The 12,868-nt window shown below is 33.8% G+C and overlaps 1 protein-coding gene across 2 annotated transcripts; it reads left to right on the forward strand.

Annotated features, from left to right (window-relative positions):
- The first annotated feature begins 4,623 nt into the window (after window positions 1-4,623).
- Window positions 4,624-10,225, forward strand: LOC147384805 (membrane magnesium transporter-like protein). Of its 2 annotated transcripts, XR_015172543.1 has the most exons (5): window positions 4,624-4,800; window positions 4,893-4,945; window positions 5,064-5,164; window positions 5,937-6,028; window positions 9,897-10,225. XR_015172543.1 is itself a non-coding variant. In XM_086425317.1 (4 exons), exons 1-4 carry the CDS (start codon window positions 4,728-4,730, stop codon window positions 9,976-9,978), a joined length of 309 nt encoding a protein of 102 aa, XP_086281443.1. In that variant the 5' UTR covers window positions 4,630-4,727; the 3' UTR covers window positions 9,979-10,225. The 2 variants fall into 2 exon arrangements, 1 of the variants encoding a protein (XP_086281443.1); XM_086425317.1 differs by lacking the exon at window positions 5,937-6,028 and having other exon boundaries at window positions 4,630-4,800.
- The last annotated feature ends 2,643 nt before the right edge of the window (window positions 10,226-12,868 follow it).

Consider the following 12,868-nt stretch of genomic DNA (forward strand, 5'->3'; position numbering starts at 1 on the left):
GCATGATAAAAGAAATGCAAATATTGTTGACACCAATCCAAATTAGGTAATATTTTTACAAAAAAATGATCTTGCATTAACTAACCCAACACTTTATAAATTTGTATATTTAAATTTTCTAAAAAAATATCTTTAATTAATTGCTCCTCCTCCCTTTCAAGTATTGTGTTTCTCCAATTCGTTTTGAAGTTATGATCCGGAGATTTCTTAATATTTAGGGTTTATCACCTTCAACGATCATGTATCTTATTTTTTAGATGAATGAGGGTTCATGCATCTCAATCCTCAAAATCCATGAGATTGTCGTTCCTTTAATCAATAATTACTGAGACACAATAAATTTGATGATTTGTGTTGCATTCTAATTTATGTTAGAATTATAGTTGTTGCAAATGGCTAGTACCGATGGTTGTTTATAGATAGGACTTATATATGGATGGTTGGATGGTCTGAATTCTAAGAATGGTGGAGCTATCGATTCGAAAAACTTACGAGTAAAGATACATTGCTCTTTCTGGAGAACATCTCTTTTAAAGAAATTCTATTGACATACCAACTATTACTAACAACACACCAATCCTTTTGAAATTAAATGATTGTCTATATGTACCTTGGTTTGTTATAAAATAAAAGTTGGGGTGTTGATATATGTTCTCTTCTATTATGGGTGATCTACCAAAATGTTCACTAAAAATTATGAAATACCGGCACACTATTCATTTTTATTTTGAAAATGATAAATTATCACTTTTGGAATTAATTTCTTTTTGGGGGGAAATATATTATTTTTTTAAAGTGAAAATTTTTTAACTGTTTACCAAAACAAATGACATGCCTTTTGTTTAATTATTGTTAAGGAAACATTAGAATAAATTAATTTTAAAAATTAATAAAAAATATTATTTTTTAAATTAAAATGAATAATGTGTTGGTATGGGAATTTGAGAAACAACAATGCTAACATTTTGATAATTTCCTTTATATATATAGGGTTGTGTTCCATGTACACATAAGGCAACTCATAAAGCAACAAATCGACACAGCCGTCGGATTAAAAGATGATCCAATGACTCATGTTATAAAGTGTAGAAATTAAAGCACGTGGTTCTAATAAAAATACTTATAATTTTAACTATTTGTAACTACCTCCCCGCACCCATTTCATTATCTTCATTGTCGTTATTCACTATGAGTTCTCATTGAAGAGAAAGAGAAGAGAGAGAAAACAATGGATCATCGTTTATCCTCTCTCTCTAAAATGTCTTATTTCTTCTTCTTCCTATCTTTCCTTTTCTTGCTAACCTAATGGTAACTTGATCTTATTAAATGGTACTCTCCTCTCTTTGGTGATGGAAATCTCGTCTATTTATCTAATGGAAAAAGCGTTTGTCTCCTCCTCGATCGTTTTAGAGGTTATTATAAATAAAAAATAACGATTTTTTTGCTCTTTTTCTTTTCCACATCCCAAATTGTACTAGTATCTATGCTCGACGTACCAATCAACTTTGGCTTTACTTTGTTATAATTGAAGGAAGTTAGCGGAGTACAAAACTCATTGGTCTTGCTATTGTTGAGAAAAGATCTTGGCTTAATGAAATTCTCCTTATTTCCCATAGACGGAGATAATTGCCTGAGGATGCAAGGAGATGGCGAAGAGATTTGTTGTTGGTGGTGGTGGGATAGAACATGAGCTTGGTTGGGGAATAAGGGTGGTCGGAGGAGAGATTGGGATCAATTTTGAAAGTTTGGGTTTCTTCATCGAATGAGAGGATGTCAACCTTGTTAGTGAGATCTTCGATGAAACTTCCCACAACGATACGATGGGTTGTTTCTAACGAAGAAGAGATGGCCATGGTGTAGATGGGATACAGAGAGTCGTATGTAAAAACATTTTTAGATCTCAGGTGGGATTCTTGGCTGAAATTATCCATTTTTGTTTTTCGAGTTTGATATCTGATTCTGATACTTTTAGGGGGGCTTATGATAGATTAAGAGAGGTTTATACAGTTTTTCGAGTTTGATGATCTCTCTCGTTCTCGCTCTCGCTTGCTTTCTCTCTTTCTCTCTCTCTCTCTCTCTCTTTTCTCTTTCTCTTCAATGAAACACTCACAATGAAGAACGGCAATGAAGTGGATGAAATGGGTGCTGGGAGGTAGTTTCAAATACTTAAAAATGTAAGTGTTTTTATTAAAACCACGTGCTTTAATTTCTCTACTTTGTAACATGAGTTGTTGGATCATCTTTTAATCCGACGGCTGTGTTGATTTGTTGCTTTATGAGTTGCCTTATGTGTACACGGAATGCTAACCCCACACACACACACACACACATATATATATATAGGGTCAGGTTCAAGGGCCATATGAGAAAACATATGTAAAAACTTTCGTTTTTAATAAAATTTTAAAATATGGGTTAGAAATTTTGGATTGAGCTGATTTTTTGTGAGGATGATCTCTATGATGGGAAGATCATCCAAAAAAAAAAAAAAAATCAGCCCAATCTGAAACTTCTAACCCCATTAAAAGTGATTTAGAATGTGGACTATCGATTTTTTACCAATTTTTATCACTAATTTGTAAATCACTTTTGATGGATTTAGAAGTTTCTGATTGAGCTGATTTTTTGTGAGGATGATCTTTTCATCATAGTGACAATCCTTGCAAAAAATCAGCTCAATCCAAAACCTCTAACTCTTATTTTGAAAAACGAAAGCTTTTTCATATGTTTTCTCATATGGCCCTTGAACCGCCCCCACACACATATATATATATATATATATATATATATTTGTAACAATGCTTGGAGGTCATTATCAATGTATTGAGTTATAGCTTCTTATGATCTTAATTTGGAACTGAGAGTGTTTAGCATGGATTAATTGGTATACATAGTAAATGGGGAAATCACAATGTAGAGAAAAAGCACGAGAGAAATCGATGTGAATATTCTTCATGAATTGTATTATCTCAAGAACTCATTAATTAGAATATTATTGCAATACATTTTCAGCTAAGCATTGTTCGGTACAACCATAAATTATCATAAACTGACATAAAACAAAAACCAATGAACATTCAGGGCTTTGTTTCCCTCATTGACTACAAATCATCATATGTGCAATCCTGCAAAACTTTGTGGAGTTTTGTATCACAAGACTTCACAAATTACGTCTTTTTGCAGAAGTAGAAAACAAGGTCTTAACTATCTCGTGATGACAATTAATATAAACATGAGTCCAACTAGCATTACTAACTTAGTAAGATTTCAATTCTTACTAAGGGTTGTTGAGCTCACCTTGTGGCATCCAAAAACATTATCCGATGCCACAGGGGTGTAGAGGACAAAATTCTATGAACTTTGATTTTTTTTTTAATGTTATTTTTTATCGTTGAATTTTGATTTTAAATTTGGGAGTTCTATGGAAGTTCAGTAATTGTCCATTATCAAAACCTTGGATCAAGCCAAAAAAAAAAATTATTTTATTATTATTATTATTTTTTTTTTTAGATCTGAGTTTTTTCAGGAAGTCTAGAGGGGTTGTGGTGTTCATTTGAGCTCAAGGACTAAGGACCCTTAGTAAGAGTTAAAATTTTACTAAATATTTTTCTATAAACATTCAGAAAAGGTAAAACTAACGACCAAAACTACACTTAGAAATGGAACTAGTGATGACAACATAATCTTTAGATTTTATTACATAAATCCAAATGGCTATTTAAAGAAGAAAATATTTGTCGAATTAGAAAGATGAGTAATTTGGTATGGGCTCCAAAGTCCGAACATTAGAATAGTGAATAAAATAATGAGAACTACGTCTATATGAACCCTTAAAACAGATTGAAAAATAGAAAATGGAAGGTGATCGTAAGATCACCCGAAGAATGAGCAATTTCGAGGAGTTCATTAATAAGAGTAATCTTGTGGATTTGCATTGGAAGATGAATGTCGACATGGTCCAACAATCAAGAGAGCCAATTTGTTGTTTGGATATATTTTCAATTATCAGTGGCTAAGAGTAGCAATTTTACAAATTTTCTCAATCGCAAGTGGCCAAAAGCTTAACTGAGACTTAAGAAATACATTACATATTTATTCCATAAGATTAATATGCAAAAGAAAAAAACATTCAAATGAACGCATACTAAAGAACATAGAATATAGAACCCTAGATTCTTTTTCTCAGGATACACAATTGCACATATTTATGGGGATGTACAATTGTGTATCCCGAGGGAAAAATCTATGGCTCTCAACATTACAAAATATTATAACACCCATTCAAACAATTTCAGTAGTGGTTTACAACTATGATTAGGCTTATACAAAATCTAAAATCCCAAAAATAGAAATCTGAAAAAAAGAAAAAAGAGTGGGTTTCTATTTGTATCGTGACTTTCACTTATAATCAACCATTTAATCATTCTCATTATTTTTAATTGGGATGTAATAAGTAAAAGTTGGAGTGTCAATAGTACCTTTTTGCACTAATTTATACTTGATTAGTGGGCCCCATCACCACAACCATGGGGCAGAGGCACTCTAATAAGATGCAGCACATGGCACTAGATCATCTGGGCTATTTTGTTAATAAGCAAAGAAAATGAGGACAATTTGGTACTTTTACTTATTACCTCAGAAAAGAGGGCTCTGAAGTCTGATCTCGAAAGAAGAGCAATTCTTCGCGCCTCAGCTCACGTTAGAGAAATCTGTTCCAGTAAAAAACAATGGTTTTTGGATTCTTGATTGGGGGATTTGGGGTTTTGATACTCGCCCATGCTGCTTATTCTACCGTACAATGTAATTTCTTCTTTATTTAATGAATTAGGGTTCTGTTTCGGTCTTCGAATTTGATTTTATTGTGAAATTGTTTAAGTTCGATTTCGTTGCAGATAAAGGATTACTGAAGATCCTCGAGGAAGAGTTCTCAAGGCCTCCCATGAATGTAAATCACGATCACGAACGTTTTTTTTTATTTTTTTCTTTAATTTTCGTTTTTCAGTGTAAAATAAATAGATTTGTGAGCGTTTATGAATCTAAGGTTTTGAATTTGATAATTGCAGGTAGTTGTGGAACTGCTTCTTGGATTGTTTTTATGTATGTGGGCGGCGGTAACGGTTCCAGGAAAGTTCCTCACCATACGTTCGGATTCGGAAGAGAACAGGTTTAGATTTCTTCTACTTTTACTCTATTTCAATCAAACTAAGAATTGTGATATTTTTCGTTGATTACAGTTTAAGTTTATTCATTTTCGTTGAAACTTTAATCTTCAAATTAATTGTCTGACTTGAGTTTCACTCTATACACCCAATTTGTGCTGACTATCTTGTCTTCATATGTCAATGGCTCCAAGTTTTGTGCCATGTTCGAGTTTTCCAAAGATCTTGGATGTTTTCTTTCATAGAGAGAATCGTCTCTTATGAAGAAGCATACTTATGCGGAGTTGATTGTCAAATTGGTAGGCAATCCTACACAATTGATAAATGGGTTTTCATGTTTGATATAGAGTTCCATGCATGTTTGAATCCACCAAGTATGGCACAATCATGCTAGTGGCATTATTTGACCTTCAGGCAAGTGTTGGAAAAAAAATGTCTAAAATTCAATTTGTTAGAACTGTATGAGTCAAAGTTGTTCATGTTTGTCAATTAAATCTTAGACCAAATATCACTTTAAGATTATTTAAAAATAATAGTGTAAAATTCGATTGGTTATTAAACAAGAACAATTATGTTTCTCCTTGAGAATATTTTGGTCTTAATGTCCTGCAATATATATATCCAAGCAATAAATCATGTGTAAATTCTGTAAGATAAAATCAAAATTAAGGAAGAACTTATCGAATTGAGGCATGAGTGTTATTCGTTTTCCTAAAGGTGAGATTTCACAAACACTCCTTTAGATGATGCTATCAAGATTTGGTGATCATCTTTCAGGATTCAACGATCTACCTTCTTCTAACCAGCATTATCCGATAATGGGTTAACGAACATGATGATTCAATTGTTACAAGGTGTGGAGAAAAAATGTAAGATAAAAAAAAATTGATGTAGCAATTTTCATTTCTTCTTTGATTGCTACCACTTGGAAAATGAACATGGAAATAGAGTAATTTTGTGCGTTTTTTGCTTATTTTTTTAAAGGAGTGAAAATTAGTCTTTATTGAACCTTGGTAGCCAACAATCACTTAGGAGTGATTGGCATGTTCAAACATTTTTCACCATTCAAGCATTTTCTTTGAAGAATATAATTGTCAAATAATTATTAAAATGGTATTTTGGTAAAATAAAGTTGCAACATTGTAAAATTCTAAAGGATTTCATGAAAGAAATTCTAACAAAAGTTTGGTTGCACTTTTGTCCAAAATAATTTTTCATTAAACAACTCACATGTGGGCCCACGGTCCGTATCTAGTGACTTGAGTCTAGTGTGCACATGTGTGTGATTACCGAAACCCTTGATAAACAAGTTTAATTGACATTAGTGGAGTTTACATTTAAAAATCCCATGAGCTCTCTTTTGTTAAGAAATGTCAGACTAAGACAACATTACCAAAAATATTGGGAAAATAGTTCCTTGAAGCTTAATTTGAGACAATGTTATTTATTCACATTTATGTTATATACAACCTATTTAAGAATTTCAACCATAAGATTTTTTTTTTTGATTAAGTTAAAATTTATTAGAAAAAAGGAATGAGATGTCCCATAATTACAAGCTTGAACTAAAAAGGGTAAAAAAAAACTAAAAACTAAAAACAAAGAAATCACTAAAGAGGACACATTAGTCTCCCAAATTACAAGATAGATCCCAACGAGCTAATTTGGGATTCAATTAGATTTTTCTAAATATGAGTCTCCACGCCTTATCAATATTGGGTGTAATGTAAACAATCCTATTTATCACAATTTTCTCAAAAAATTCTGTACAACTATCAATAAGTTGGAACAATTTTAAGCATTGACAGATAATGGTGAGGTTCTACCTCATTACTTTGGGCTTGGTTAATTTCTTATTTGAACACGAGCTTTCTTATGAAAGTATGAGCTTGCAAAATCAGATTTACGACAAAAGTGGGAACATGTAAATTATCTTTGCAAAAATTATATTCTAAATGGTCTAGTCCCATCTTTGTCCATTGTTTGTTGTGTTTGTTAGACTGCAAAGGAACTGTGGAATAAATTGTCTAAAAATATAAAATTGAGGATGCGGGATCCAAAAAGTTTATAGTGGGTTTTTGTTTTTTTTGTTTTTGGACTTTAAAAATGGAAGATGGAAAGATTGTTTGTGTGATTGTTAAGGGTAGTACAAATGAGTTCATCTTAGTACCCATTCCTATGGTGTAGTAGTACCATGTGGATGTTGTTATTCTAAGGATTGATTCTTTGACTTTTAATGCATTCTATAATTGACTTTTTCAATAGGATGAGATGCAAGGCATCTTTGATAGAAGCACCTATGGGAGTATGGAAGTAGGTCTACTCCCTATGAGAATTAAGGTTTATTATATGAAGTGCTCATGATATTTGTGGGATCGCTCATGGTCGAAACAAACACAATCGTAATATTGTGTTATGCATAAAAAGATTAATTGTCTCGAACATAAAAAGTACAATTCAAGACGACATGTCACTCAACAACTAGTACACCCTATGGATTTACATCAAGTAGAGGTTCAAGTCTAAAGACACCTCTCTACCCATGCATGACTACTATTGTACTCCAATTCGTTTCTTTTCCTTTTTTTATTTTTAATTTATGTGGGAGATTGTTAGTTATGTAGTATTTTATGAGAAAATTTGTAGTCAGTGGGCCTATTTACATCCAATTTTGATGGGGATGTGGCGTTCGCAGCTGGGAAAAATCAAATTGGATCTTTTTATCTATAAAATCGTCTTAGATTAAGATTCTTAGATGAATTATATAACTTCAATGTGAATGAAAAACAATGGCTCCAAATAGGTTTTGAAAAAATCAGTCTTCTTTGTCTTTGGTCATGTTGTCTTAGTCCCACATCGCTGATGAAAAGAGAGCTCCTTGGATTCTTAAATTCAAATTTCACTATTGTAGGGTAAAGTTGTGGTAAGCTAAGGGCTTCGGTAATCACACACACTTCTGCATGTCACGTCGGCCAGGCTTGAGCCACAGGATCAGGGCCGTGTGCCCATATATGGGTTTTGTCTTATGAAAAATAATCTTTTTAGGTAAAAGTTTAACTGAACTTTTGTTAAAATTCCTCCATGTTTGATCTTTAAAATTTCATCACGTGTCAATTTTATTTTGCTAAACTACTATTTTAGTAACCATGGGACGGTACATCTTTTAAGGGGAACGATGGAACAAGTTTAGACACTTGTCAATCCCTCTAAGTGGTCATTGACCACCAAGGTTCTATAAAAATTCTTTTCCTCTCATTATGAAAATATGTTGAAACAGAAAAAGAAAAAAGAAAAAAAATCTAAAATCAGCTCCATCTTTCTCCCCATTTCTTAGTTGTGCCACAACTAAGAAATGGGAAACTGTTATATCAACTTTTTATTTTTATATCACATGTTTTCTTCATACATTGTGAGAATTGAAGGCTCTTGATTTTCATTCTGAAGTTGTCGAGTTCATAGAACCTTCATCCGATAGTGTTGGGAAAGAAGGGTGGATTGTTGTATCTTGGGAGGTGATCGCTAGATTCTAACAATATCAGCTCGAGGAGTGCAACGTCGAATCTCACCTTTAGGACAATGGACAATTCATGCCTCAATCCACTCAATCCGATACTTCTTCCTTGCCTATTTGGTTTCATCTTACAAAGTTTATAAATGTTTGATTGCTTATATATATCATTAAAATCAAATTATCTAGGAGAAAGGTCTCTTTGAACAACAACATTCATACCCCTTTGATATAATTCATCTACTTCTTGGTGCAGCTAAAATCCCTTTTCCTTGTGAATTTTCCATGTTGCATGAGGTGAAACTCTATCATGAAGTAAAACCAAGTACTTATCAAATATATATATATGGCTCAAGGTATACAAATGACAAGCAATATCTTCCATGCACTCATAGTTGCCAACTATGGGAAAGAAAGTGTTATTGAGAAAACTCGGCTAGTTTAGGAGGGAATTTTTAGCACCAAAGAGGCAGTAATTTGAGATTTTGAGTTCTTAGTAATGAGGGGTTAGGTGGAATATATATGTGAATGAGGCAGATCCTCCAAGAGATTTGTTTTTTGATTTACAATAAGAACAAAATCTGATAGCCATGAAATTAGTAAAGTTTAGAGAACAAATGCCTATGCAAGCATGATGTGCGCCACCATGTTCCAGTGCATCCAATTTATGGATTACCCCTTTGAAAGCTACTCCAATTGGACTTTCCTAATTCTTCTGTATCTAGATATCGTTTAATGTATAATCAATGTGGTTATTTTAAATTGTCAAAAATCTGTCCATCAATTTGAAGGTTTGGATCCTCTTATTTATATGATTTCTCTCCTCTGGGCCACATTCAATACAAGAGGTGCTCATCAATTGGACTTCTTGTATATGAGCATCTGCGCTATATGTACCGTAAGAGAACTTATGCCACAATGACATATTCAACTTGAGCTAGCACACCATTGCTTGCATAACTCACCCTATACAGCAAACTGCAGAAGTACAGGACAGTAACAAGAAGCACTCTCAAAGGCTTCCAAATCCTGAGGATCTGTTTTCAAGTTATCTTTGTATAGATGTTTAGACAATTTCCTGGTTGTACCCTGTGTCTTTTGTTTTAATTTCATTTAATTTTTGAAAATTGAAAATAGGAATGAAAAAGGTACTCCTACATTTGGACTTAGAAGCTGTTCGTTGAACAAATTTCATCTCTGACAACATGATTTGTGTATTCTGAATGCAGGATAGTTTCATTACCATCCAATCTGGACTTCATGATCTTTAACCATCGTGGAAAATTATTTCCCTCAGAAATGGATATGTAGCTCAAATCTTAAACATTCATCAAATCGAGAGAGAAGGATCTCTCTGAAGGTAACCGTCAATTTAGAGAATGTTTGGAAGGTTAGTGGCCCTAGTGGATTTGTGATGCTGTTCACAATGTGCTTTGATTGTTTTGGATTACATGAGTTATTTATTCATTGTCTCTGGTGAGATCTCTCAGTACTTAATGCCTCTTGTGGCTAACTTGGTTGAGAAGTATTAAAACGAAAGAGATGTTTTATTGATTTATTTGTTGATTGTTTTCTATGGTATAGAGTCATGCTGGTTGGTGGTATTAAGAGGGCATGTTCGAATTGAACCAAATGCTATCACTTCATGATAAAAAAATCTTTGTTTGAAACAATTGTGACATAAAATCCCAAGTGCATTTAGTGTGCTTTCACTTTTTTTTTTTTTTTAATTTGCATAATAAAATAGCTTTAAGTCATGAATTGTTTGAACTCACCCAGCAGTTTGAGTGAGTTGGAAACAACTATTCATATGTTTTATAGTTTTTATGTTACCAGGTTCGCTCTAAACATGCCGAATTGTGAACTGGTTCATGGTTCAATTTGTTCGTAGTTCGTGAAAGCAGTGAACTGATGTACCACGTCAAGATGTCACTCCCTTGTTTTGTCATTATTAGAGATGCCTTTCTGGAAAATAACAATTCCCTCCACCTTTTGTCAAGTTTAGAGAAACCCCTTGACCTAGGTCATCTTCTCTAATTAATGTAAATGGCCTAAGTACCCTTTATGAAACTACCTCTACCAACTGGGTTCGTTCTAGAGTGACAAACCAGGAACTACGAACCCGAATTCGAACTCCTACATTTTCAAGAATATACATTAACACCATATTTGGATTGAGAGAAGTGAAGAGAAGAGAAACCCATTAAGAGAAGAGAAACTCAGTTTCTCTCCACCATGTTTGGATTGACAAGAGAGAAATTAGGATAGCTTTGGAATGGAGAGAAACTCATTCCAATCCAAACAAGAGAAATGGAGAGTCTTATACTTGATCTTATCTACACCTGGTCCATTTGTGAGGCTTTTGGGACAATTGGATTGATGTCTGATCTCATTGAGATTAACTGATAGAGAGACAACACACTCTCCACTTTACCTGCCTCTTATCCCTGTCAATAATTATACATAAGTTTAACTAGTTTTTTCTTTGCTGATCTTACCCGAACCCTCTCTAGGATGTATCGAAGTCAATGTGCCCCTCACACACGGTTGATCACTTACTTATCGCGGGATGTCTCGATTCATGAGAAGATTCATTGTACCAATCAACTTCTCATGGAAACGTAGGTCTTGGCAGCCCCAAAGACCCGAAGAATGAAAAAGCACCTTTTAACCTTCCCAATGTTCCAATGGTGAAATTTATCTTGAAGTAGTGCACAGATTGATCTCAACTTGAAGCTTGATTGTAGGGTATATTCAAGATTCTCTTCGTCAAGACTCGATTTAGAAAAATTGAAGACCTTAATTATCTACATCAAGAACTTTCAACAGAACCAATAACATGTTAGCGAAAAAAAAAAAAAAAAATGAACAATGTTGGTAATGGTAAGGACATAACATGCACTCAAGACTTCCCCTCACAATGGGGTTTTTAGCTTTTTAGATTTGATCAAGTATATAACTTTGTTCGTATGAATTGCTGTGATGAACAAGTTATTTATTTGATTCGAGAGCATTTTTTTTTCTAAACCATTGTTTCTTTTAGTTTAAATATACATTGAAATATATTCTCGTGGTTAAATATATTCACATCACAAGAGCTACCTTCAGAAAGATGGTTTGGGTTGCTTATTTGCAGAAAGAAGATTGTGGGTTCTATCATCATTTGATTCAAAGCAGTTGAAGCATCTCAGGTACACTTATCCTTCTCCCTAGGGTAGTGGCCCAACTTGCTTGCTACCTACACAACAGAGAGGCCCCTCCTTTCTATACCATGTGGACCGACCCATAGCCATTCATGTTCTTGCTCTAATTGAATGTGTTCTAAATCAATAAAACCTACACACAAAAAAAAATATCTGGTGACAGCTAGTTGTGACCGAAGTGACTATGGTCGTACCTTTTTTTTCTCTACTTTCCACCTCATCTACTAGTTCGAACAATCTTTTATATGCAAGGACTAAGTCTGTTAGGGGAACAATTTCATATGCGAAAACAGGAACCCCAGTGATTCAACTGTTGTTTGAAGTACTACTACATGAGGTTTCACTGGAAATTACAGTTAGGTACCTTGAGGAATATGGTTTCTCTGTTTCAGTTTTTGGCTTTTCTGACTGTTTCAATTAGTTATGGTTTATGGGGACATCTGACAGCATCTTTTAATCTACTAAGAGCAACTCCAACGTACTTTGCAACTCTCTCTCCATTTTGGCAAAAGAAGAGAGGGAGATCTAGGATCTCTACCTTTGGGTGGCAAAATATGATGACAATTGGGTAGGATTTTGCTGTAGCGGAGTTTTGGGTAGAATTAAAAAAAAATATTAAAATATCTTTGGATGGCCATTATGGATAGAATGATTGTAGTACATACCCATTGAATCTCCAAAATGACTCTCCATAATGGAATGCCTAGTCACTATGGCTAGTATTTATGGATATCCCTGTTCGAGTGTTCGAGTTGCTGTTGGTATGACTGTTTGTGTTTGGTTTAACAGCTAAACAACTGAAAGTTTTGGGTGATTTAGCCATAACCCTCCATGTTTTAGTGAATATCAAATACACTTGTGTTTTTAAACTGATGACATACCCCTTTACCTTGTTGTTCTCTGATAGATTACTGGAAAATGACCTAAATACCCTCAACTTTAACCTCTAGCTAAAACCCTGTTTTTTTTTTCCTCCCAAAAATCAGTCATCTTCTAGC

The sequence above is a fragment of the Akebia trifoliata genome, chromosome 15, assembly GCF_017979445.1.
Source record: "Akebia trifoliata isolate Shusen 1 chromosome 15, ASM1797944v1, whole genome shotgun sequence".
NCBI classification, from domain to species: domain Eukaryota; kingdom Viridiplantae; phylum Streptophyta; class Magnoliopsida; order Ranunculales; family Lardizabalaceae; genus Akebia; species Akebia trifoliata.